This window comes from Trachurus japonicus, chromosome 5 (genome assembly GCF_045865225.1).
Source record: "Trachurus japonicus isolate A0001 chromosome 5, Traja_1.0".
Taxonomy (NCBI): domain Eukaryota; kingdom Metazoa; phylum Chordata; class Actinopteri; order Carangiformes; family Carangidae; genus Trachurus; species Trachurus japonicus.
In genome coordinates, this window is record NC_140911.1 from 6,013,258 (window position 1) to 6,036,437 (window position 23,180).

Consider the following 23,180-nt stretch of genomic DNA (forward strand, 5'->3'; position numbering starts at 1 on the left):
TCAAAAAAACAAAACAAAACAAAACAAAACCTCTGCCTCTGTGGAAAAGGCCTCACAACAACAACAATGTGCAGAAAATTAAAACGCATAATTATGAAACAAACATGCAGAGTTTATCAGAAATCAAAAACCATAGTCTGTGTTTAGTTATGTGGAAGTTTTTCCTTTCATGAGACCAATTTTCAAAGTAAAGGTCTCCCCTGAATGCAGGATGATGTCTCTATGATAGGTTGTGGCTTTTATTTTGAAGGGTCGCCTCGTTAAACGGGAAGCTTTTTTTTTGTTGTTGTAATTTTTGGCACGGGTTTACCTGAGTTTGACGCAGGTGAGCTGGCAGGTTGACGGGACAGCGACGTCATCACGCAGGGATGCGGATGTGGTCGCGTCTCGTCTTGTCCATGAGGTCACAGAGGAGGAGGAGGAGGAAGAGGAGGTCCGGTGTGCGCGCATCAGCTCCTGGTTGTCGCTGGCGTTGGTGTTGGTGGTGAACTCTCAGTTGTAATGTGAGTAAACTTCAATTTTCTACAGATGATTCAGAGGCGACGAGTGTCTCACATGACGCGAGCCTCGTTATCTGTGAAGAGAAGCAGAAAGAAAAATCAATTCCGCTCGAAACTGAAATTGAAACTGAGCAAAAAACAGAGTTAAAGGTAAAGTTTGACTGTTTGTTTCCACATTTAAAAGACAAAAACAACTCACACGGACGGTCCTGGTTTGTGTGTAGCTGATGGTTGTTTTAAAAGCCTGTTAACAAATACATAGGCTACACTAAATTTAATGGGTTACTTAATAGAGATGAAGGCAGATGAGTTAATTTACAGCTTTTAATTCTAGAAACAGGAAACAACAGAGCTATGGTGGCCTTGAGGGTTCAGTGCACCTACAGTTGAAGGAAACACACTGACACTGCAAAAACACAAGTGGGCAACAAATTCAGAAAAACAGGTTAATCAGTTCCTCAACACACAAGCTGAAAAAACTCACAACACAGTTAAAATGTTTTCAGGGGACACACACGTGATTGCACAACTTTTTCTCATGTGTTGTCAAAGTTGTTTTTGCTGAATTTTGCAGCATGTTTGTGTTTTTCTGCACCGAGCCCTTGGGGCCACCGTAGTCGATGACAAATATAAACATATTATTCTGAACAGAGAAAACTAATTTATAGTCCTTTTCTATCTTTCTAAGACATTTTTGACTTTTATTTCCTCTTTGATCAATCACTGTTGGACATCGAAGTAACTGCACTACTACACAAATATTTAGTTTTAAGTTTTGTGACTTTAAAACTTTTACTATTGATAGGAAACTAAAGGTTTCACAGATCCAGATTAACATGTAACAAACAGAATTGTTGCAGATGAAACAACACAACAACATAATCCTGCTGCTGTACTATAATAAATTCTCTATCATTAGTCAATGCACTACTAGTTTTATTATTGTGCACCTGCTGCAACATGGCGCAACCTGCAGAATAATCTAATACTTAAAGTCAGTATTTAGCCTACATCATACCTTAGATTACTCCCGGACTTCCTGTTTCAGTTGATGTATAAACTTTTATTGTGACATTTCAATTATTGTTAAGTTTTTTTAATGTTTTTATTTATTTATTCTTCTGGCTGTTTTATTGATTGGAACTGTTATTGTGTTTGTGTTTCCTTACACTTTTATGTCGGAGCTCAGCCTTGTGTTTAACTCATCTTTTGTTCAGCTGCAGACTTTAAATAAAGGTTGAATGAATGAATAGTATATATATCATTGGCTTCGGCTCATCCCGCTGCATAATAAGTGTTTTTTCTTGTTAATATTTCATATTTTCTATATTTTGAATGTAGGATGGTGATGGCTGGAACTGTGGTCATGCATTAGCTGCATTAATTATATGAATTATACATTGTATTGAAGTCATTTCCTACTTAGAGACAGACAGAGCTGCTGTAAGTCTTTATTTTTTGGGCCCAGAGTGACTGCACTTTGATTTAAAGGACAATTCCAGGCGAATTTAACTCGGGGGTGTATTTTGCTATCATTTTAGGTCTAAAAGAAGGAATCTGAAGATTTTCAGTTTAATCGCTCCTGTTTTGCGGTAGTTGCGTCTGTCACCGCATCGCCACGGCAGCACTGCACCTGAACACACCAGCACTGCAACTTCGGGCTCGCGCGAGACTCCGGGAGACTTTGAATTGGATCTAGTTTTACAAACATGTCGGCTTGCTTGAAGTAAATAAACTTCTCGGTGCATGTTTGAGTAGCCATCTGACGCTGTCTGTGGAAAAAAATTGCGGCTTTGAGGGCTGGAAACAGCCTAAACAGCGGAACTTACATCCACTCCCATTCATTGCTGCCGCGGCGATGCAGGGACAGACGCAGCTACCGCAAAACAGGAGCAATTAAACTGAAAATCTTCAGATTCCTTCTTTTAGACCTAAAATGATATGAAAATACACCCCCGAGTTGAATTCGCCTGGAATTGTCCTTTAAACACCTGTCTGCTACTTTTGTCTATGAAATAACATTTTATTATAACAACTTTTCATGAAATCCTTGAAATAAAAAAGAGATGTCCAGTCTCAGAGCGTGTCCACAGTGCTCATAATGAATTCATTGTCCTCGTCGTTACCTGTACTGATCCCACTGCCACTGGGACACCGTCCGTCACCAATGAAGCATTTAATTTGAGGGACTTTTCCGAAACTTTCTTGACCCTTCGCAGCTCTGAGTCAGATCTGATCTCACAATCATCATGACAAAGCGACTTTCATGAGCCGAGACAAAAGCTGTTCTTGTGCTCTCTGATATTAGAGATCCAGCTGCGTCTCTCTGTTTCCTCCTCAGAGTTCATGCAACAACATGTGATTCATGATGGTCGTGTAACTAACTGAGAGGTTCATTCTTATCACTTCCCCTTTTTTCAAGAGCCACTTCCTCATGTTCACCAGTTCCCTGTGCAGCGTGCGTTGTTACATTAGTGAAGCATAATTTCCATTAGCTCAACAGGGGGAAAGAAAAGGACTCGTCATAACTGTGGTTGGTGTGAAGCCTCATCTGAAGAATGGATTTCACGGTCACAAATTTGTTGTAGGCTGTGCTCAGTAAATGGGGCTTTCAGTCTGGATTTAAACACTGTGTCTGATTCCCTGACAATAACAGGAGGCCTGTTGGAGATGGAGGGAGAAGTCTGTGCATCTCGCTGCTTTTCTAAGGAATGACGATTCCTTTTAGCAGAGCGTGCAGACAGGCTCACAAGAGGTAAGTAGATCAGCATTGATGTGCAACGTTCAATGTGATAAAAGTCGCAATTTATAATCTTGTCTCACTGACTTACAGTAGCACAACAGGTTTTTGGTTCTGTTTTTCTCAGCTGCAGAGTGGGTTAGGATGCAGGATGTGAGAGGAAAATGTCACTGACATAGTGTCCCCCAAAGTCTACAGTCAAGAAACTGAATTGCAAGAAATCCAAATATGTGACACTGATTAATCTGCACGAAGAAAGAAAAACATGAATGTGAAAAATCACCACGGTCGCTGTATGTTTTCTTAAGAAATCCAAAACTCTTGGATAAAGGGCTCCATCATCAGATCATCTCTTGGTCTTTCCCATTAGCCTCATGTATCAATAAATAAATAAACCATGTAGATGTTAGATATACTGTAGATAGATAAAACTTTATCATCATTGTGCCGTAAAAAACGAAATGTAAACAACACTCACATTCACACACGTATGCAAAAGTATATTAAGACATAATGTAAAAAAAAAACCTTTAAAAGGAAAGCTCAACATTTTGGCAAATTGGCCCATTGCCATAATCCCTTTGGTCATAGCAGTAGGTTCGTTACCTTTAATTGTCGGTGCAAGATATTTTTAGAACGGCGGAGCAGAGCCGCGAGCTGCTCAGAGCTACGCTACCGAGACTCATGGGATTTCTTGGTTTCCCTCATCAAACTCATCAAATACACAATCCAACAACTCCAAAACGCTCTGGTGGACAAGTTGTGACCTGCACATTCACCACGCTATGAGATAATAACAGAACGTTAGCAGACAGAGTTGTTTTAGAGGTAAATTCATTCAAAACTGCTGGTGCGTGTTCCCGTCTGGGGCAGTTTTTCAGCAAGCAGTCTCTGAATTTACCTCTGAAACAACAAAGTCTTGTAACGTTCTGTTATTATCTCATAGCGTGGTGAATGTGCAGGTCACAACTTGTCCACCAGAGCGTTTTGGAGTTGTTGGATTGTGTATTTGATGAGTTTGATGAAAGAAACCAAGAAATCCCATGAGCCGTAGCTCTGAGCAGCTCGCCACTCTGCTCCGCCGTTCTAAAAATAGCTTGCACCGACAATTAAAGGTAACGAACCTACTGCTAAAACTATAGAGATTATGGCAATGGACCAATTTGCCAAAAATGTTGAACTATCCCTTTAAGGGCATCCAATATTGCACAAACTCCAATCTTGTGCCACGTTTGTCTAAAATCAACTAAAAATGAACTGTTAGCATGTTAGTACACTGACACACACAGTTTATACCTCCCAGTGCTGCTCATGCTCCACTCTTCTCCTTCTGTGTATATACTGTAATGCTATTTGGCTATACTTTATTTAAAAAAAAAAAAAGGTGAACGGTTGATCCCTGAGTAATCTCCTCCTCTGTGCTGCAGATCCCTGAGCCGCTGAGATGGAGGAAGCGTACGGCCAACTGTACCAGGAGTTCCTGCGCCTGAGGTCACTTTGCCTGCGACAGGCGGCTCTGTTGCATCAACTCACAGCAGCTCTGCAGAAGCAGCAAGGTCCATTAACAGATCCACCTGCTAATGCTCACAGACACAGTGTTTGTCATGATCCATTAAGCACAAAACCCCCTCGTTCTACAGGTGCTGCTGCTGCTGCTCTTCCTAATGGAGATCTCGGTGATATGATGTCCATCCCCGTGCAGTGTACACACGAGATCCCTGCACACGTCCATGGAAATCCTCAAGCACGAACAGCAGCAGCAGCAGCAGCTCAGTGTGGCGTGAATGAGCTCTCTAAAAACATGGGGACTGTCTCTGATCTCCTCGTTGAAGACATGTCTGTGCTCTGTGTGGATTCACCTCGTCACAGAGAGGAGGAGGAGGAGGAGGAGGAGGAGGAGGTGAAGGTCGCACCTCTGTTAACTCTGGACCCGTTGGACTCGTCTCCAGGACGAGCTGATGGTCTTGGCAGGGACAGGACGAGGGTGGGTGTCGGTGCCGAAAAAGGCACATGTCCATAGATGATAATTTGGTGTGAAAGCTTTGTGACATGAAGTTAAAGGGATACTTCACCCAAAATCGATAATTCACCAATTTTCTACTCACCGTCATGCCAAAGAAGGGTCTGGAGAACTTTCAGAGCCATCAAAACGCTTTTGGAGTTCCAGGGGAAACAGATTTTCATATAATGGCGGCGGATGGAGTTCACTTTTGAATCGTCCAAAACACACACTATGAAACATCCAGATACCTCCATACTGCTCGTCTGTACTGACCCAAGTGTCCTGAAGCTGCAACGTGAAAAAATTGTTCGGAAAAAATTAATGTGATCTCTGTTTTTATCCTTGTTGTAGCAGTAGCTCCCAGTGGCTCTGCTGATGTTTGTGCACATGCGCGAGATTTGCTGCGAGATGTCTGTTCATGTTTACATCATACATCCAGTGGTTTACAACGACGAATGAACATCTCGCAGGAAATCGCACGCAACTTTTTCATGTGGTGGCTTCAGGACACTTGGGTCAGTAGTACAGACGAGCAGTATGGAGGTATCTGGATGTTTCATAGTGTGTGTTTTGGACGATTCAAACCCTCCAAACCCTTCCTTGGCATGACGGTGAGTAGATGATTGGTGAATTATTGATTTTGGGTGAAGTATCCCTTTAACCACCCCCTGCAATAAATAGCATTCTAGGCGCTGGTGCATATTCTGCTTTATGCTCATATTCAAGACCTTTACCCTGTTGTTTTATGCGTTTTTACTTTACTTTATTATGGATCCCCACTAGCATTTGGCTAATGGCATGGTTCTTCTCCCTGGGGTCCAACAACAAAAAAAACTCAAATTGACAGTATTTTACATTTCATAATGAAAAAGAAAAGAGATTAGATACTATTTGGTCAAACACAAACCAATCACAATTAATGGAATATGGGAAGATTCTGTTTTAACTGTGTTTTGAACCCAACCCATCTTTTATACTTAGTTTGAAGAGCAAATACGACCTCTTTATCTACTTCTACTGTCAACAACAAATATTTTTCCGCATTTTTCGCCTAAATTGTGTTCCTTATTGTAGCATTGTGACATGTAGGAACAACACTGACACAAATAACAAAAACTGAAATACTTGTAGGACTGTAACAATTCAGGAAATGTATAATTTCCCCATATTTTCCCACTATGAGGAGCGATTGAGGACCTTAAAGTAGAATAGATTTTTTTCTTTCATTTTTCCGATGTTGATCCTTACAGACTGTTTTTGCTGTCTGTGTGTGTGTGTGTGTGTGTGTGTGTGTGTGTGTGTGTGTGTGTGTGTGTGTGTGTCAGATGCTGGCGTCGGACCACCGCTCCCTGGTCGCTGACTTCATGAGCCTGTCCGGCGGGATGCTGATGTCAGACGTGGTGCTTCAGTCCCACGTCTGCGACTTCTGCCAGGCGGTTTTCCCCAGAGACTCGACCACCAAGGGGGAGTTCCTCCGACATCTGCACACACACGTCCCCTGAAAACACACATCTGGACGCATCACGTCACGTGGGTGGATGGATGGATGGAGCAGGTACAACCCCCAACCAGTTGTTATATGTATGGAGAGATATTGGATTCTTGTTGGTTGAAATGGATCCAGTTGTTACTAACCAGTCAATGGGTACGTTTACATGGACTGTTTCAATTGGTTTCAGAAAGGTTTGGGAGACCAAACCGATTGAAAATACTTCATGTAAACACCTCAAACCGTTTCAAACCGGTTGAAATTCCAACCAGATTGAAGGGGGTGGTTTAAACCTTTTCTAAAGAGATCTGTCTGTCATGTAAACACTTGAAACTGGTTGATCCCTGGCTGCGTTCGTTCAGGACTTGACGTACGTACGCACGCACGCTTGAGCACGTACGAGCCGTGCCTGCCTGCCTGTCACTCAAGTGAAAATGTCCGTGTAATATGGGAAAATGTCGAGCAAGAAATTTCATAACGGACTGGCGGGTCATATGGAAGTTCTGTTTCCACTCGGTGTCTGAAATTCATGCAGAGAGAGGAAGAGGAGGAGGAGGAGGAAGCGGTGCGCCGCCGGTGTTGTGCCGAAAAGAGACTACTTCCATAATCAATACTGTTGTAACCATAGTAAGGCAATCACTCACGGCTGCGGGCACATTCGAAGCGTTTGTTTCGTCGGCGCATCTAAACACCCAACCAGTTTACTTTGTAACCCATGTATACGCTCAAGCCGAAATCTTCAAACAGATTGATTTAAACCAAACCTTTCTGAAACCGTTTGAACTGTCCATGTAAACGTACCCAATGTTACATTAGTTTTTGTATTTTAACTCTAACATTAGTTTGTCTTAATGCTGATGAGTGTGAACGTGGGATCTTGGTCGACCTCCATCTTCTCCTGTCTGCTTTTAGTTATGGCACCTTCTCAACAAAAATATCAATGAATTCAACTACAAGCACTTAAAGGGATAGTTCAACATTTTGGCAAATTAGCCCATTGCCATAATCCCTATAGTCATAGCAGTAGGTTTGTTACCTTTAATTGTCGGTGCAAGCTATTTTTAGAACGGCGGAGCAGAGCCGCGAGCTGCTCAGAGCTACACTACGGAGGCTAATGGAATTTCTTGGTTCCCTCATCAAACTCATGAAATACACAATCCAACAACTCCAAAACGCTCTGGTAGACAAGTTGTGACCTGCACATTCACCACGCTATGAGATAATAACAGAACGTTACCAGACAGAGTTGTTTTAGAGGTAAATTCATGCTAAACCGCTGATGCGCGTTGCCTTCAGGGACAGTTTTTCGGCAAGCAGTCTCTGAATTTCCCTCTAAAACAACTCTGTCTTGTAACGTTCTGTTTTTATCTCATAGTGTGGTGAATGTGCAGGTCACAACTTGTCCACCAGAGCGTTTTGGAGTTGTTGGATTGTGTATTTGATGAGTTTGATGAGGGAAACCAAGAAATCCCATGAGCCTCCGTAGCGTAGCTCTGAGCAGCTCGCGGCTCTGCTCCGCCATTCCAAAAATAGCTTGCACCGACAATTAAAGGTAACAAACCTACTGCTATGCCTATAGGGATTATGGCAATGGGCCAATTTGCCAAAATGTTGAACTATTCCTTTAAATACATCACTAATCTCCAGTTTGCACCGAATCATCATCAAAACATGGCTCCTGTGCTGCAGTGGTTCAGTTCTCTGTGTTTTGTTCTGCAGCACCAACCTTCATTAGTGGATGATCTGAAGCACAAGAGACTCCTACGTTAAAATAATTCAATCAGATTCAGTTAATTAATGAGAGAAATTCTTCTTTATGCTTTTTAAATTAAACTGTACATGCAGGCATCCAAGTAAACACTGTCTGCCTTGGCTCAGTGAGTCTACAAATCCAGGTTCTTTGTTTTGTTCTTTTGTCACGCCGACGATTAGACTAAATAATCTCATGATCGGTCGATGTATCATCTTTTAAATTTTTGCAGTGAAGCATCAAACAAAAAGTCAGTCATCAGTCTGCAGCGCGGCCCTGTAGCGCTGAGGAGAGAGTCGGAGCTAAGAATAGACTCCCGAGATTTAACTCCTCTAAATTAGTGGTGCTGACAGCTGATTGATGGCAGCAGCACCTCCCTTCATCTGTTTCCACATTAACTATCGCTCCCACTAAAGAAAACTAACTCGGGCGTAATTGCTGTTGTATAATCGCCCGTCATGGTCGTGGACGTGTAATTCAGTAACTCAGCTGAGAGGCCTCCGTCACACTTTAAGCTCAGCGCTGGTGTCGGCACGCTAACGAGCTCACAGCGATACCAGCACCTCCATGTTTGGCAGATATGATGTGTTTTCATTCAGATATTCAACTTTTGATGCCTTTTTTTTTTTTTTTTCTGGATAATATGTGTCATTGTTTTTGGTTCATGCACCATTAAGTTACATTTGAATAAAGATGCATAATTCTTTATCCAATATTAAACACTTACAATGTACTTAAAATGCAACTTTTCCAGATGAAACTGTTTAGAAATGAACAGACCCATGTCACGCTGTCCCAAATGTTCGCAGCTATTTTCAAATCTGGAGAAATTCCTCATTTTATTACAATAATGCATTATGTCCTTTGGGAATTCCCATGATCCCACGCTCTCATGAAGTTATAAAAATATGTTTTTTTTGAACGAATTGACATTGATTAATGTTAAATGTTTTCCATGATTAATCAACTGACAGCCTTTATATCTCGCTGACCCTGGAGGAAAATGCGAGACATCCTCTGGGGTCCGTGAACTTCTGTAAAAAAATGTCATAGCAGCAACCCATACATAATTGTTATTATTGATATTTCTGTATAAACCAATCACAATCATAACACTGTTGCTTCATTTTAACAGCTGTTAGTTTTCTGTGTTAGAGACGACGCAATCTGCAACTGTGAAACATAAAAACAAAAAATCACTGAAGCTGAATTCCTGAGGGTTTATCTGAGGTTTGGCCGGTGCGTCTTAATTTTTCATGGTGTGTATCTGAAAATCGAGTGAGTGAGTGCGTGTGTGCGTGTGTGTGCATATGTGTATGTGAGAGCCCTGATGACATCACTGGCACAGGTGAGTCATCGCAGCGTCGAGGCTCGATGCAGCGTCAGTGCAACAAACAGGAGGCGTCTCTGTCCGTGTGACGCAGCTTCGTCCAACAGCCGAGAACATTCAAAAAAAAAGAGAAAGAAAGAAACACACGACTCTCTGGTGGAAACCAGCGCAGCACACAGAGGCTTTTTAAGCAATAAAATAACATTTATTATTATTATTGAGATGTAACAAAATAAATAATCTGTTTTGCAACATAATAATAAACTGAGGAGGTTACTAATGCTCAAGAGACAGGCAGGTGTAACTGATGCACAGCAAGCTACCTCACTGACAGACTCTGTGGTTAAAGGTACAAAAAAATCATTAATTATCAACATGAGCTGAAACTTTTTCTCTTTTTTTCTTATTTTTTTTCATATATATGTATCTCACATTTCAACAATTTCCTCATGAGGGGGCCACCAGGCTGAAATTAAAACGAAGAAGGAGCTGTGTCAAAAAAGTCAAGCACCATAAGATCTTTCTCTAACCCTCGGCTTGTTTTTTGTGTCTTTTTCTGTTTCTAAAGTAAAACTGAGATCTGTCACATTAATAATTATCTATAAGTGAAGAAGAGAGTTAAAAACTACCATGAGGCTCCACACATATCTACGCCTAAAAGAAAAAAGAAACCATCGTCGCTACAGCCCACAGTTTTCTGCTACACCTAAAGAAAAATCCCATCAAAAAAATAAAACGACACTAATCTTCTCCACGCTGTTGCTTGAAATCTTAAAATGTTTTTTTTGTTTTGTGTTTTTCTGAATGGAGTCAAACCAAACAGCTGTACAATGCAGCAGCGTGCACATGATATCAAACACCCTCCCTGCTGAAATGCCCTTGAGCAAGACGCTGCTGCTGCTGCTGCGAGTCTGAAACCTGAATTCAGACGTCACGAGTTACAGATCAATAAAAGTCGTCTGTGTTCTTGGGTTTAGATCCAAAATAAATGAGCCTGAAGCTTTTGTCTCTGTCTCAGCCATTTGTGCATAAAAATACCATTTAAAGACGAGATGTGAGGGAGTTAATGATGATGAAGACTGCAGCTCCACATCTGTTCAGATCTGAGCAGCCACAGCCACATCTGTATCCAAAGATCAAACTTCACTGTTCTCCTACTTCTACTTCTACACTGACTGTTTTTTTTTGTTTCTTTTTGCTTCCTGAGGCCGTTGAACTGCAGTTAATGTCGTCACATGTTCAAAATGTGTAACTAGTTTGTTGTCGCTCGTGCTGAGTTGAGTTAAGAAAAGCTCATTTCCAAAGTTGCAGTGCCCCCTGCTGTGTCAAAATCCACCTCCTCCTCTGAACCAGGTGGCTTCTTTCTTCTCCAACACAGCACCGCTCTCACCATAGATCAGTTAATGTAACATAAATATCAGGTTTTACTTCCTTTTTTGTTGTGTTTTTTTTTTGTTTTTTTTTCAGCTATAAGTTAAAATCTGCATGTTTCAAAAATAAAAACAAAACAAAAAACAAAAAGTGTCTCCCCTACATATTTACTCTATATAAAGTCAAAACAAAACATTTTTCTGAGCTGGATCCACAACGTCAAAGCAGGTTTGTGTGAATTCTGACATCGACTGTAACTTGGTTTTTCGTGGTCAATAATAATGATGATGATAAAGAGTCATCAGATGCTCGTGATGTCAGTGAAGTACTCGTGGAAAAAGTTCAGCGTCAGTACACTGTGAGCACAGCGAGTTCCTCCGATCACCTCGGGCGGCTCACACACACACACACACGTTTTTTTTTTTTTTTTCACTTCCCCCGGTGGTTGGAGTCGTCTTTGGTGATGCAAGGGCTGCTGCTCCTGCACACTGCTATCGAGCTGCGCCGCTCCACTTTCACGTCATGGTCTGTGGAGAGAGGCGGAGTTTATAAGACGAGTTCAAGAGGAAATGCAACACAGAGGACACAGGAAAATGTACGATTTTATATGTTAAGATTATAAGTTTCTTTCCTTTTGCAACACAGCTGAGGATAAACATCAGTTAATCAGAATATAGCTACTTTATTTTTAAATTCAATTTGGACTCGGCTGCTGCACATCAATCTGTCTCTGTGATACGAGATAAGACTTATAAAACACAACTAAAAACTTAGTTGTCCACATTATCAAGATGCAACCAGTGTTTTTAAGATCTGTGAATAATAGTTTGGGGAATTCAGCGGCAGCGTCTCCCACATGAAGTGAAGTCATCGTGGTTTATATGACCAACACAAGCTGCTGCTGAATAATAACATCAAGTCTCCAGTGTTTTAAGACTTTAAATATGCTTTGGCTGCTTGAACAAAACTTCTTTATTCTAACTGGAAAAAGACTCATGACGTGCATTCAGCACATTTTGTATTCTGTATCTTAAATTAAAGTGTTTCCCTGTTTTATTTGTTTATGAATCAAAGAATATTCATATATTTATTGGCTTAATTTGCTTCTTTTTGGAAAGTGTCCATGTGTGTGCACGGTAATAATATCATAATAAAAATAATATATGAATGAACAGTGTTGTTGTTTGTAGCACCACAATTTTTTTTTAATAGCACATAATATTCAGAATAACATACAAAATAATAAATATAATACAAAAAAAGTGGGGGCAGGTTGGAAACAGGCTGATGAGATAAAAAAAAAACCAACAATGGAAAAAGATAAGTGAGAGTGACGCCGACAGGAAGTGAAGACGACGTCTCGGATTAATGAGAAGTAGGAAACTTGAGGATGAGCGAGCGAGTGATAAACAACACACACACACACACGAGGGAGATCGACCGACGTCAGAAATGAAAACATATGTCATTTGTGTGTTTTTTAATGTTTTTTTTGTTATTTCCGCACTCCTTTTGGTATAAGAGAGGGAGAAGAGAAGATGATGTATAAAAAAAAAAGAAAAAGAAAGAAAAAAAAGACTGTGCCATTTCCCTGCCCACAGGTTTTATTTTTGTACACTGTCGCTTGGTGAGTCAATGCAACGCCCCTCCAATTACCTCCCACTCCTTCGCCCCCACGCCCCATCCATCCCGCCCTTCAGCCCACGCTCCTAACGCACTCTGACGTCAGTCGCTGCTCACAGAGGAGGGAGGAAGAAGGAGGAGAGGAGAGAAAGGAGAGAAGAGAAGAGGAGGGGAGGGGAGGGGGGGTCCGATTCTGCCGCCCACAGAGAACTTCCTACCCCCCTCCTCTCCCCTCCCTCTCCTCCCTTCCTCCCCCACATGTCTTTGCTGGCTTCCTTCTCTTTTTGCTTCATGTCTTCGTCGGCTGCTGGCGATCACAGCCCAGAACGACTCACTCACTCACTCACTCAATCGCCGCTTTTTTTTTTCCTTTCTTGTGATGCAACAGGAAAACTCCACAGTAACAGGGTTTTTGAAGACGTTGTTGTGCTATGACAGTGCTGCTGCTGCTGCTGCTGCTGCTGCTGCTGCTGCTGCCCTACAAAGGCAAAGTGCAGTATCTGTAAAAAATGCCAAACTGAGAAAAACAGCTAAAGGCTGTAATTGATTGTAATTGACTGAATTAAATGTATTTTGTAGTTTGTCTTTCTGACCAATGTTGACCGTTTTATGGCAGATACTGCACTTTTGCCTTGGTTTTGGTGCAGATACTGCACTTTGGCTTGGTATTAGCTACAGATATGGCACTTTGCCTTGGTTTTACTCCAATGGAAGAGTAAATTATAGAATGTAGGGAGTACAGTACTCTTTGCAGATACGGCACTTTGCCTGGGTTTCACAGTGCTTTTTTTGGATGGACAGCAAAATAAAAAGCCCAATAACTCTTCAAATTTTAGCAGTACCAATATGAAATTCTACCAGATTGAAGAGAATATGCCACACTTTTGATTGGTCAAAAAAAAAAAAAAAATTGAAAAAATGCAGATACTGCACTTTGCCTTTGTAGGGCAGAGTGTATCTCTCCTCTCCCCTTCCTCCATCATCCCTCCTTCCTTTTCCTCTCTCTCTGTCTCGATATATCTCTCTCCACCTCCCTCTGTTATCTCCCCCCCCTCTTCTTCCTTCCTTCCTTTCTTTCTAACTTGTCCTCTCTAATTTACAGGCTGAAGCTGAAGTTCAGCTGCTCGTGGTGGGAGGCGTCACCTCAGAGAGACTGTGACTCACTGGAGTTCAAGCTGTACAGATATAAAATATTCATTGTCAGAGGAGGTTAGGGAGTCTCAGTCTGTCATTTTCAATTTACCCCCACTGTGTTTTTTTAGTTTGTTTGATTTTTTTTTTTTTGAAACAGGCCAACACTCCCCAACTGTCTCCAACTTTGAGAGATGATATGATGATGACATTTTTTTTTGCGGGGGGGAAATGTGCCTGAGATGAAAAAGGTTGATACCACGCTCACGTCTTTTTGCATTAATAAATACGACGCTAACACCAACAGCCTAGCTTTGTTTGAAGGTATAAAAGTGTTTGTTTACACGTCTATAAGTGTAGAAACTGCTTCAAGCTAAAAAAAGGTCAAGTTTTGCATCAACAAAGCAAAGTCTAGTTTCAACGACCACTCAAATCTTTGCATTACTACCGGTAGTCACAATAATCCATATTAATACAACGCTTTTGCCGACATATTGCACATTTCTGTTTATCTATCAAGTATCTTTCATATGCAAATTCACACACTGGAGCAGTTTCAGGCTCAGTTTCTTGGCTAAAGATACGAACCGACTGCTGGTGGTAACTTCATATCTAATGTACAGACATGTGAGCGGGATCAGTTTTCTGGATAAAGCTGTACACACAGTGTTTCCGAAAAATGTTAGCAAACACTGTCAAACTGTGGAGGTACATTTGTGTCTTTATTATTCAATCAAAAGAAAAGTTGATTTAAACAAAAAAGATATTGTAAGTGAAGTTTGTTTTGATTGAAAATATCTTTTTTGTTTAAATCAACTTTTCTTTTGATTGAATAATAAAGAAGACACAAATGTACCTCTGTATCAAACAGACTTTTGTTCTGCGTCTGTTATCGAACGCACACGATCGTTATTAAGTCATTATTTGAAAAGTCACCTGCAGAGTGAGTCCCCTCTGACCCTAGGCTGATCTTTCCAGCCTGATCATGTGACACCATCCGGGCCAATCGCAGCCCTTCGTCCATTAACGTTTGTTGTATGAGGTGGCGGCTCCAGTTGGCCGGGTTGGACGCGTCCGAGTGGGGGCGGGGGGACGGGGACTGGTTGCACTGTGAGCCGGCGTCTGTTGGGGACAGAGAGAGGAAGACGATGACGCTCAGAGTAAAAAAAAAAAAGAAATTCAAAGACTCAAAACAAAACAATATTTGCAAATATAATTTGGCCCAGACCTGAACTTTACCCTGTAAAATATACATTTGCATAATATATATATATGGTTAAAAATAAGACTATTAAAGGGATAGTTCAACATTTTGGCAAATTGGCCCATTGCCATAATCCCTATAGTCATAGCAGTAGGTTTGTTACCTTTATTTGTCGGTGCAAGCTATTTTTAGAACGGCGGAGCAGAGCCGTGAGCTGCTCAGAGCTACGCTACGGAGGCTAATGGGATTTCTTGGTTTCCCTCATCAAACTCATCAAATACACAATCCAACAACTCCAAAACGCTCTGGTGGACAAGTTGTGACCTGCACATTCACCACGCTATGAGATAATAACAGAACGTTACCAGACAGAGTTGTTTTAGAGGGAAATACAGCGACTGCTTGATGAAAAACTGCCTCCGACAGCAACGCGCAACAGCGGTTTTGCATGAATTTACCTCTAAAACAACTCTGTCTGGTAACGTTGTGTTATTATCTCATAGCGTGGTGAATGTGCAGGTCACAACTTGTCCACCAGAGCGTTTTGGAGTTGTTGGATTGCGTATTTGATGAGTTTGATGAGGGAAACCAAGAAATCCCTTGAGCCTCCGTAGTGTAGCTCTGATCAGCTCGCGGCTCTGCTCCGCCGTTCTAAAAACAGCTTGCACCGACAATTAAAGGTAACAAACCTACTGCTATGACTATAGGGATTATGGCAATGGGCCAATTTGACAACATGTTGACCTATCCCTTTAAGACGCATGTACTGTATGTGTGTGTGAGTTGTTTACCGTGTGAAACGCTGTCCAGACTTTCTGCTGATAAACTGTCGTCGTCGGCCCTCTGGGCCTCCGAGCCCTCCACGCCGAGCAGCGACGACACGCCCTCAGGTAGAATTCCCTGAAAAACGCAGCATTGTTGAATGAAGTCCAGCGCTTCATGATGAGGATGAAACCACTTCAAACAAGTGACCGTTTACACAAGAAGAGTGCCGCGGGTTAAAATCACACTCACCTCGTGTCTCGCTCTCTTCAAGGGCACCACGCAGTTCTCGTCTGCATTCGACCTGCGACCAGGAGATTAAAAACAATCAAGACTGTGAAAGCTGAATTTATTTAGGAATCTCCAGAGAGTCAGTAAACGCATCAAAGCAGAATTCAGCAGTGTTTTATGGTGCACAAATGGACAAAAAGTCACTTTTACTTTGACATAAACTGATTTAAACAAAGCTATATTTTGCTTTTACCATAATTATTAACATGCATATATATATATACATGTTGGATAAGGCTGTGTATGGTACATATTTGGAGAAATTAATGTTTTTTTTAATCGAAATCAGTCCATGAAAGCATAAAGTGCCTCTGAAATTATTATTATACCCTTAAGGAAAAGAGAATTGTACTTCTCTCTTAATCTAGATATTGTCTGTGCTTTGTAGTTTCAGTAATTTTCATGTGAAATTGTTTTGTATCTTCCTGTGTGTTGCTGTGTTGCAGCAGTCGTCTCATTAAACCAACCTTTTTTTTTTTTTTTTTAAAGTATATTTTTTTGGCTTTTCGTGCCTTTATTTGATAGGACAGTTGAGAGTGTGACAGGAAATGGGAGGCAGAGATGGGGGGAATGACATGCAGGATAGGGCCGACCGACGCGGGACTCGAACCGCGAGGACTATAGCCTCTACCAACTGAGCTAAACACCACCCCGAGAGGTTGGAGTTTAATTCCCACTGTGATCTGAACCAGGTTCATTCAGACGATCAATGAACACAGCACACTGCAGGGAGGGAGGATGACTCATGTGAAGCACCCGCTACATGTGCAACATATGCTCAATACAATATGTGCTTTTTTTAAAATCTCAGCTGTGAAATTGTTTCATTAACATTTATGCATATGTGTCTGTTTTTTTTATGACGCTGCTGCTTTGAGGCTCTGAGGCTCTGTCTGCTGCTGCTGCTGCTGCTGCTGCTGCTGAACAGATCGCTCCTCTCCTCAGATGTATCTACTCTTACCTTGCGTGCTTCAGTGTGGAGGTGTAGGCACATTTTCTCGCCACCTGCCGAGCCAGAGAGAAGAGCTCCACCCGTCTCAGCAGAAGAGCGTTGTCGCGCATGCAGAACTGGGCTGCAGCTTCATTGATGATCAGCTGAGGAGGAGAAAACAAAAAACACTGAGTGGTGAAGAAAAAGAAGAAAAGAAGAGAAGAACCACATCCAGATATGATGACATCTATCCATCCCTGACAGTTTTTTTTATTGCGCACTGTAGCACTTTATCACACTGTACTATATTTTGGTTTCGTTGTGTTCTCAATCCATCCTAGCACAACTCCATCAAGAAACCCTTGCATCTTCATCCATCTTATCCATCCATAAACAGTCTTTTTTTGTTTTTTTCTTTTGTCATAGTAGCGTCATGTTAATTGTCTCTCTTTGTAGTTTTTTTTTGTCTGTTGGTTTCTGTTGGATGCATGTGTGTTTTTCCTGTTTTATAAATTCTGTTGTTATGTCCTTGTTATGTGTTTATTTTAATGGCTTTTAACACCTTGCCAGGAGGACTACAGTCGGAAACTAGCCGTTGGCTAACACTGGGCACTTTTACATTTTATTATGTCCATTAATCCTTAAATAAAAAAATAAAAAAATGACAGAAGTTCCCCTTTGTTTGCTTTGTTTGTTTTCACCTCGGCTTATTTTTACCTCGTGATGTGTGAGCTGCTTCCCTTCCCTCCTCTTGGAGTCGAAGCGTCCGTAGATGAGGCTGTACTTTCTGATCTCCTCCTCCTTGTTGGCGTCCTGGGACCCCATCTTGAAGATGTGCCCGACCGTCTTCGCCATCTTCTTGTTCATCCTCAGCAGCGTCTTCACCTCTGCAGGATCCGACCGGGGCAGCGTCCGGAGGTGCCGCTCCACGCTGTCCACCACCGCCCGGGCCGTCTCCCCGTCCAGCTGTCCGCCCGGCCAGGCCGACAGGACTGTTGTAGCTGTAGCTGCAGAGGCGAAGGAACCGGAGGGGCTCGGGGACGTGGACGGACCTGGAGGACAGTGGTGGACAGTAATGGAGTAAATTTACTTGAGTACTGTACTTAAGCACATATCCAGAAGATTTGTACTTCATTTCCAAGACAAATATTTTTTACTTTTACTCGAGTTAATTTCTAGGAAGGCTGAAAAGTACTGGTTACTTTCAGGTCTGCTCTTTTTTTTTTTTTCTAAAATACTATTGGACAGCTGTGTTTGTCAAAGAAAAGCAAGCACATCAGTGCAGGTGGATTCAAAGTAGGGGTGGGAGAAAAATCGCGATTCACATAAATATCGCAATATCTTTTTTGACGATTTTTAAAATCAATTTTTGTTTTTTGTGTGCATTTGTTAGCTTTTTTTTTTTACATACAGAGAGTACAGCTTTTGAAAAGGGTTTACGTTCACTTTATAATGGAGTATGTTAATTTATAGGCTCCTACAGTATTTGTGTGCAGATAAATGTTAAAAATGCAGACTAAAAATCCAGAGAATCAGCAATATCGTAGAATTGCAATTTAAATCGAATCGCCATCCAAAAAATCGTAGAAGAATCGAATCGGGAGAAAAGCATATCGTCCCAGCCCTAATTCAAAGAGTTAATTCTCAGAAACAAGAGTTAAAAGGTCCTTAAATTCATTTAGAAAAAAATATAGTAATTCATTGATGTGAAAAATAAGAAATTTACTCTTACTTTTACTTAAAGTAAATTTAAAAGCAAGAACTTTTTTTTACTCTTACTCGAGTAACATGTCGACTGAGCTACTTTTACTTGTAACGGAGTAAATTTTGACCAGTAGTATTTGTACTCTTACTCAAGTACTGGGGTCGAGTACTCTGTTGTCCATCTCTGCATGTGGGCAGCAGCAGAGGCGGACTGGGCGGCTCCTCCTCCGCTCCGGACGCAGAAGCCAACGTGCAGTTCCCGTCCGGCTCGGGGCTGAGCCAGTGCGGGTCCATGGGCGACAGTTTCTCCCTGTAGTGTGAGTCTGGGGGCTGCGGGGAGGCCTGGGAGCAGGGGCTTCTGGGGCTGCCGCTGTGCATCGGGGTGAGACACGCCCGCTCCTCCCTCTCACAGGGCGACCCCGGGTGTCCGTTGCTCACAGACTTTCTTCCTCCACCACCTGCTGCCCTCAGAAAACAAAAGAGATCACATTTAAAATACTGAATGACATTTATCCATCAAACCACTTCCTACATACTAGATTTAATTTGGATAACAATATGTGTGGTTTTTGTGAGAATGATATCGAAACAGTAGAACATATTTTCTTTGAATGCGAGTGTGTTGTACAATTTTGGACTTCATTTCAAAACTGGTTGTTTTGTTATCTAAACACATTATTTTGCCCCCATTAAATTGGATGTCGATCAAGGTTGGACTACAGTTAAAGCAGAAGTAAGCGATCCGGTCGTTTTGGCTAACTTCCTGTCGGCAGATGGAGTTAGCAGTCCCCGCCCTCGTCCCTACGTCGCCACATTCACGCGCATCCCTTGGCTGCACACACAGAGAGGACCGCCCCTTTATGCCGTTCTCTCTCCTCATTGGATAAAGGTTGTAGGATACAAGGAAAGTTTTCTCCTCGGCTTACAGCAGAGCAGAGTGACTGACAGACCCGTGTTCGGACCAAACACTCTATAGAAGTGATTTCTGTCGGAAGATATAACTATTTAAGACTTATATTAACACAAATATTCCGCTTACTTCTGCTTTGAAGGAAAAGAACTTGGACTTTTTGGTGAATATTTTAATTTCCCTTGGAAAACATTTCAACAACAGATTTAAGCAAGTACCTCAAAGTGAAACCCCACCTCAATGGATGGATAAACGAACTCAGAATGAATTAAAAAATCTTTGCATTACATGAAAAGCAAAAATGCCCTAAGGTTATTTTCTTTGCAGGACTTATTTAGGCTACTATTGTGGACTGAGACCCTCACGTTCTCTTTTCTTTTTCTTTTTGTTCTTGATTGATCAAGGTAGCTGATTCAGCACTGTGCATTTATATATTACCAATGTGCCTTTAATGTTTGTATTTTGAAGATACTTAAATAAAAAATAAAAATAAAAATAAAAACACCACCACCTCACCTGCTGCTGCTGATCCACTTGATCCGGTCCCGTCCACTTTGAAGAGCGGGATGCCCCCCAGACTGGGCGCGCCGCTGGGGCCGGCCGGCTGGCTGAAGAGGGCCGGGTTGGCCGCCCAGTCTCGGAGCGCCTTCTGCAGCCTACGCACATGCAGCGGCTTGGTGGCCATGCCAACTAGTGCCATGATCTCCAGAAACTCCTCCTCTGCCGCCTCACAGAGCTGCTGCACGTCGTCACCGCCCTGCTGGATGAAGGTTTCATAATAGGCCAGCAGGTTTGCCCTCTGCAGCACCCGATAGAGCTGCAGCTCCCCAAGTGTGCGTGGCAGAGACATGGTAGATAACAACAGCTACAGCTCTGGAAAGTTTAGAAAAGAAAAGAGACGGAGGGGATGTGAAGGTGTAGAAATCCTGCACAAGGTGTTTTAAAGACTTGATAAAATCCCGACTAGCAGCCAGACGTATAAAATCTTCCTCTAACTTGATGGAGCATCAATTAAAAAAGCACAAAACCGAACATAAGGAAGTTTCTAGCGTCAGAGCAAGGTCGCGTGTTTCAAAAACAAACTATTTCCACCCACTTTATCTACGTTTTATTGTTAATTTCCGCGGTTAAATGTGTTGAGTGTATATACGGGTATAAACCTCTCTTACCTTCTTCAGGTCAGGCAGCAGACGATGTGCGGAGAGGAACCGGCGTAATTACGCAAAGGTGTCTCTCCAACCAACCAACCACCGATGTCACACAGGTCGGTTCTGCCGGAGCGAAACGGATCATAAAACGTATAAGAAATTGAACTGGAAAAACTACAAAACTGTCGCTGGATGGATGGATGGATAGATGGATTAGACAACAACAAAAAAGCCACGTTATAGCTACACGATAAAGTAGAAACACTTTGATTATTGGTTCCAGTTCAGATAACAAAAGCCATCGACCGGAGGCAAGTGTCCCCCGAGCCAGATGTTGAGGTGGAGAAAGACACATCGCACTTTTATTTATTATCCTATTCGTTTCTTACCCCCGTTATAGGCTACCTTCTTTTTTTTCCTCTGCAGAAGCTTCCCAGGCTCAGATTGGCGTAGTAAATCCCCTTTGCGTATCGTACCTCGTCTGAAATCACTGGCAGAAATCCTCCTCCGGCGCACCGTATTGGTTGCTGGCTGCCTTTTTGCTGTCTGTGTGGGCTGGAGAATGACGGGGGCGGACTGCAGCACTCCATCTGACCGAAAAAGAGCTTTCCTCTCCCGGTAGAGAGGCGGCTTTCAAATTGGAGATGTGGGTGGGTGGTGGTGGGGGCTTGAAATTAACCCTCTCTACGTCTTTAAGATCTGTCCATTATGCAGAAGCTTTGTGTGTGTGTTTGTGTGTGTGCGTGTGCGGAGGGGATGGGGGGTTCCCATAGTTTCACCACGTCAAAGACCCCCAGAACAACGAGTCAGCAGCAGCAGCAGCAGCAGGGGTCGGTTTATTCACAGAACAATGAACAGATGTGACACATGTGGATTAGACTGAACGGACGATGCTTCTGTTTTCTTTTCTTTTTTAAAAATATATATGGGAGAGGTGGGAAGAGGAGATGAAACTCCTGTACTTTTTTTTTTTTCCTCTTTTGACAACAACTGTTATTATCGTTAATTCCCAGTATAAAGGGTCATTTCACAAATAAACAGGAAGTGCAATATTATAACAGTTAGTAGAGTATAACCCTTTAAAACTCCCCCCTGAGGGACAAAGCACAAATTATGAGGACGGGGGTGTCCCAGCCCACATGCAAATGTGATACATGTGCATATATTGCATTTCTATGATATAGCCTATAGGCCTGTATAAAACAAAATCATGTAGCCTAAAGATTATACATGAAGCCCTGATAGAAATTGGACCAACAGTATTTTTTATGTTAAAGATATATAAGAAAGTAGAATTTTCATGCGTGCTGTACAATATAGGCCACTTGCATGACTGTGAATATCATTGACATATACAGTATATGGTGGTGAAATCTAATGCTGTTTTGAACATAGTCTATATCCTCAAATATCCAGAGGATGTTTATTTATTAGTGTAATATACGTGATATATAGGGCAATATCACTCTTTTATATTAGGATATATGTCATATACTGTATGTTATTTCTGTATGGTAAAGGGCCCCTGAGCCACAAGTGAGTGTTCAAACTCTACTATTAGATGAAGAACAGACACAAAATGAGCATAAAGCCCTACAAAATGACTATAAAGAAATATACAAGCACTTCTGTGAGATGCTACATGACAAAAACATATGAAAAATGATTGGACCAACAGTATACCACAAAGTCTGGGTGCTGCTCCTGTCATGGAGACTTGAGGGGCTTTGAATAGACTATAGCTGGTCTGGTCTCCACGAACTGATGAAGCAACTTGGATAAGGAGCGAAATGTCTTCAGAGACCAAAAACTAAGTCCAGCTGATTTGATTTAATCGCATTTCACCAATGAGAATTTGCACAGGACAGGCTTTGAATATCTTTGTTATTTTGGTGGTTAAAGGCTGATTTTTCTCTTTTTCTCTTTTTTCATACACATATAGGCCTACTACAGTAAGGGGTAGGATAATATAAGTTTTTTTCGTTCTTACTTCTTCCTACTCTCTTTCAAGCATGTGAAGACTGTGGATGAATATGATTCATTGATGTTATTTGTTTTCTATTTCTAAGACTATTTGGGTTTTTTCTGTGTTTTTTGTTGTTCGCTTTGTCAGCTTATAGACTACTACTTTACATCTTCGAAATAGAGGTAATAGTGATAATAATACATAATAATAATAAAATAAATACAAGTGTAATAGAATTTAATAAAATAAAATTAGATTAAAAAACAACCATGGGATAGGATAAAACCAAAACTGTTTACCATTTACGCCTCTAGGCAACAGGTGGCAG

General features: G+C 41.7%; 2 protein-coding genes across 3 annotated transcripts; one reads left to right on the plus strand and one right to left on the minus strand.

Moving 5' to 3' along the window:
- The first annotated feature begins 417 nt into the window (after positions 1–417).
- Positions 418–6,877, plus strand: LOC146986915 (uncharacterized). 2 transcript variants are annotated; one of them, XM_085777987.1, is made up of 5 exons: positions 418–503; positions 3,157–3,255; positions 4,668–4,796; positions 4,881–5,224; positions 6,568–6,876. In XM_085777987.1, exons 3-5 carry the CDS (start codon positions 4,685–4,687, stop codon positions 6,742–6,744), a joined length of 633 nt encoding a protein of 210 aa, XP_085634113.1. In that variant the 5' UTR covers positions 418–503; positions 3,157–3,255; positions 4,668–4,684; the 3' UTR covers positions 6,745–6,876. The 2 variants fall into 2 exon arrangements, with proteins under 2 accessions (XP_085634113.1, XP_085634115.1); XM_085777989.1 differs by lacking the exon at positions 418–503 and adding an exon at positions 2,906–3,033 and having other exon boundaries at positions 6,568–6,877.
- A 4,385-nt stretch (positions 6,878–11,262) lies between these two features.
- Positions 11,263–20,590, minus strand: nab2 (NGFI-A binding protein 2 (EGR1 binding protein 2)). The gene is made up of 8 exons (XM_085775789.1): positions 20,255–20,590; positions 19,029–19,289; positions 17,842–18,194; positions 17,155–17,288; positions 16,155–16,206; positions 15,932–16,040; positions 14,873–15,058; positions 11,263–11,709 (listed from the first exon to the last, which is right to left on the minus strand). The coding sequence occupies exons 1-8, from the start codon at positions 20,586–20,588 to the stop codon at positions 11,612–11,614; spliced, it is 1,527 nt and encodes a 508-aa protein (XP_085631915.1). The 5' UTR covers positions 20,589–20,590; the 3' UTR covers positions 11,263–11,611.
- Between the last annotated feature and the right edge of the window lie 2,590 nt (positions 20,591–23,180).

Excerpts from the sequence above, each read along its gene's own strand:
- nab2 (XM_085775789.1), bottom strand. The coding sequence starts at position 20,588 with ATGTCTCTGCCACGCACACTTGGGGAGCTGCAGCTCTATCGGGTGCTG. Across the intron at positions 16,041-16,154 it reads TGAAGAGAGCGAGACACGAG|GGAATTCTACCTGAGGGCGT; the intron begins GTGAGTGTGATT and ends TGCGTTTTTCAG. Across the intron at positions 15,059-15,931 it reads TCTGGACAGCGTTTCACACG|ACGCCGGCTCACAGTGCAAC; the intron begins GTAAACAACTCA and ends TGTCCCCAACAG.
- LOC146986915 (XM_085777987.1), top strand. The coding sequence starts at position 4,685 with ATGGAGGAAGCGTACGGCCAACTGTACCAGGAGTTCCTGCGCCTGAGG. Across the intron at positions 4,797-4,880 it reads AGCTCTGCAGAAGCAGCAAG|GTGCTGCTGCTGCTGCTCTT; the intron begins GTCCATTAACAG and ends CTCGTTCTACAG. Across the intron at positions 5,225-6,567 it reads TTGGCAGGGACAGGACGAGG|ATGCTGGCGTCGGACCACCG; the intron begins GTGGGTGTCGGT and ends TGTGTGTGTCAG.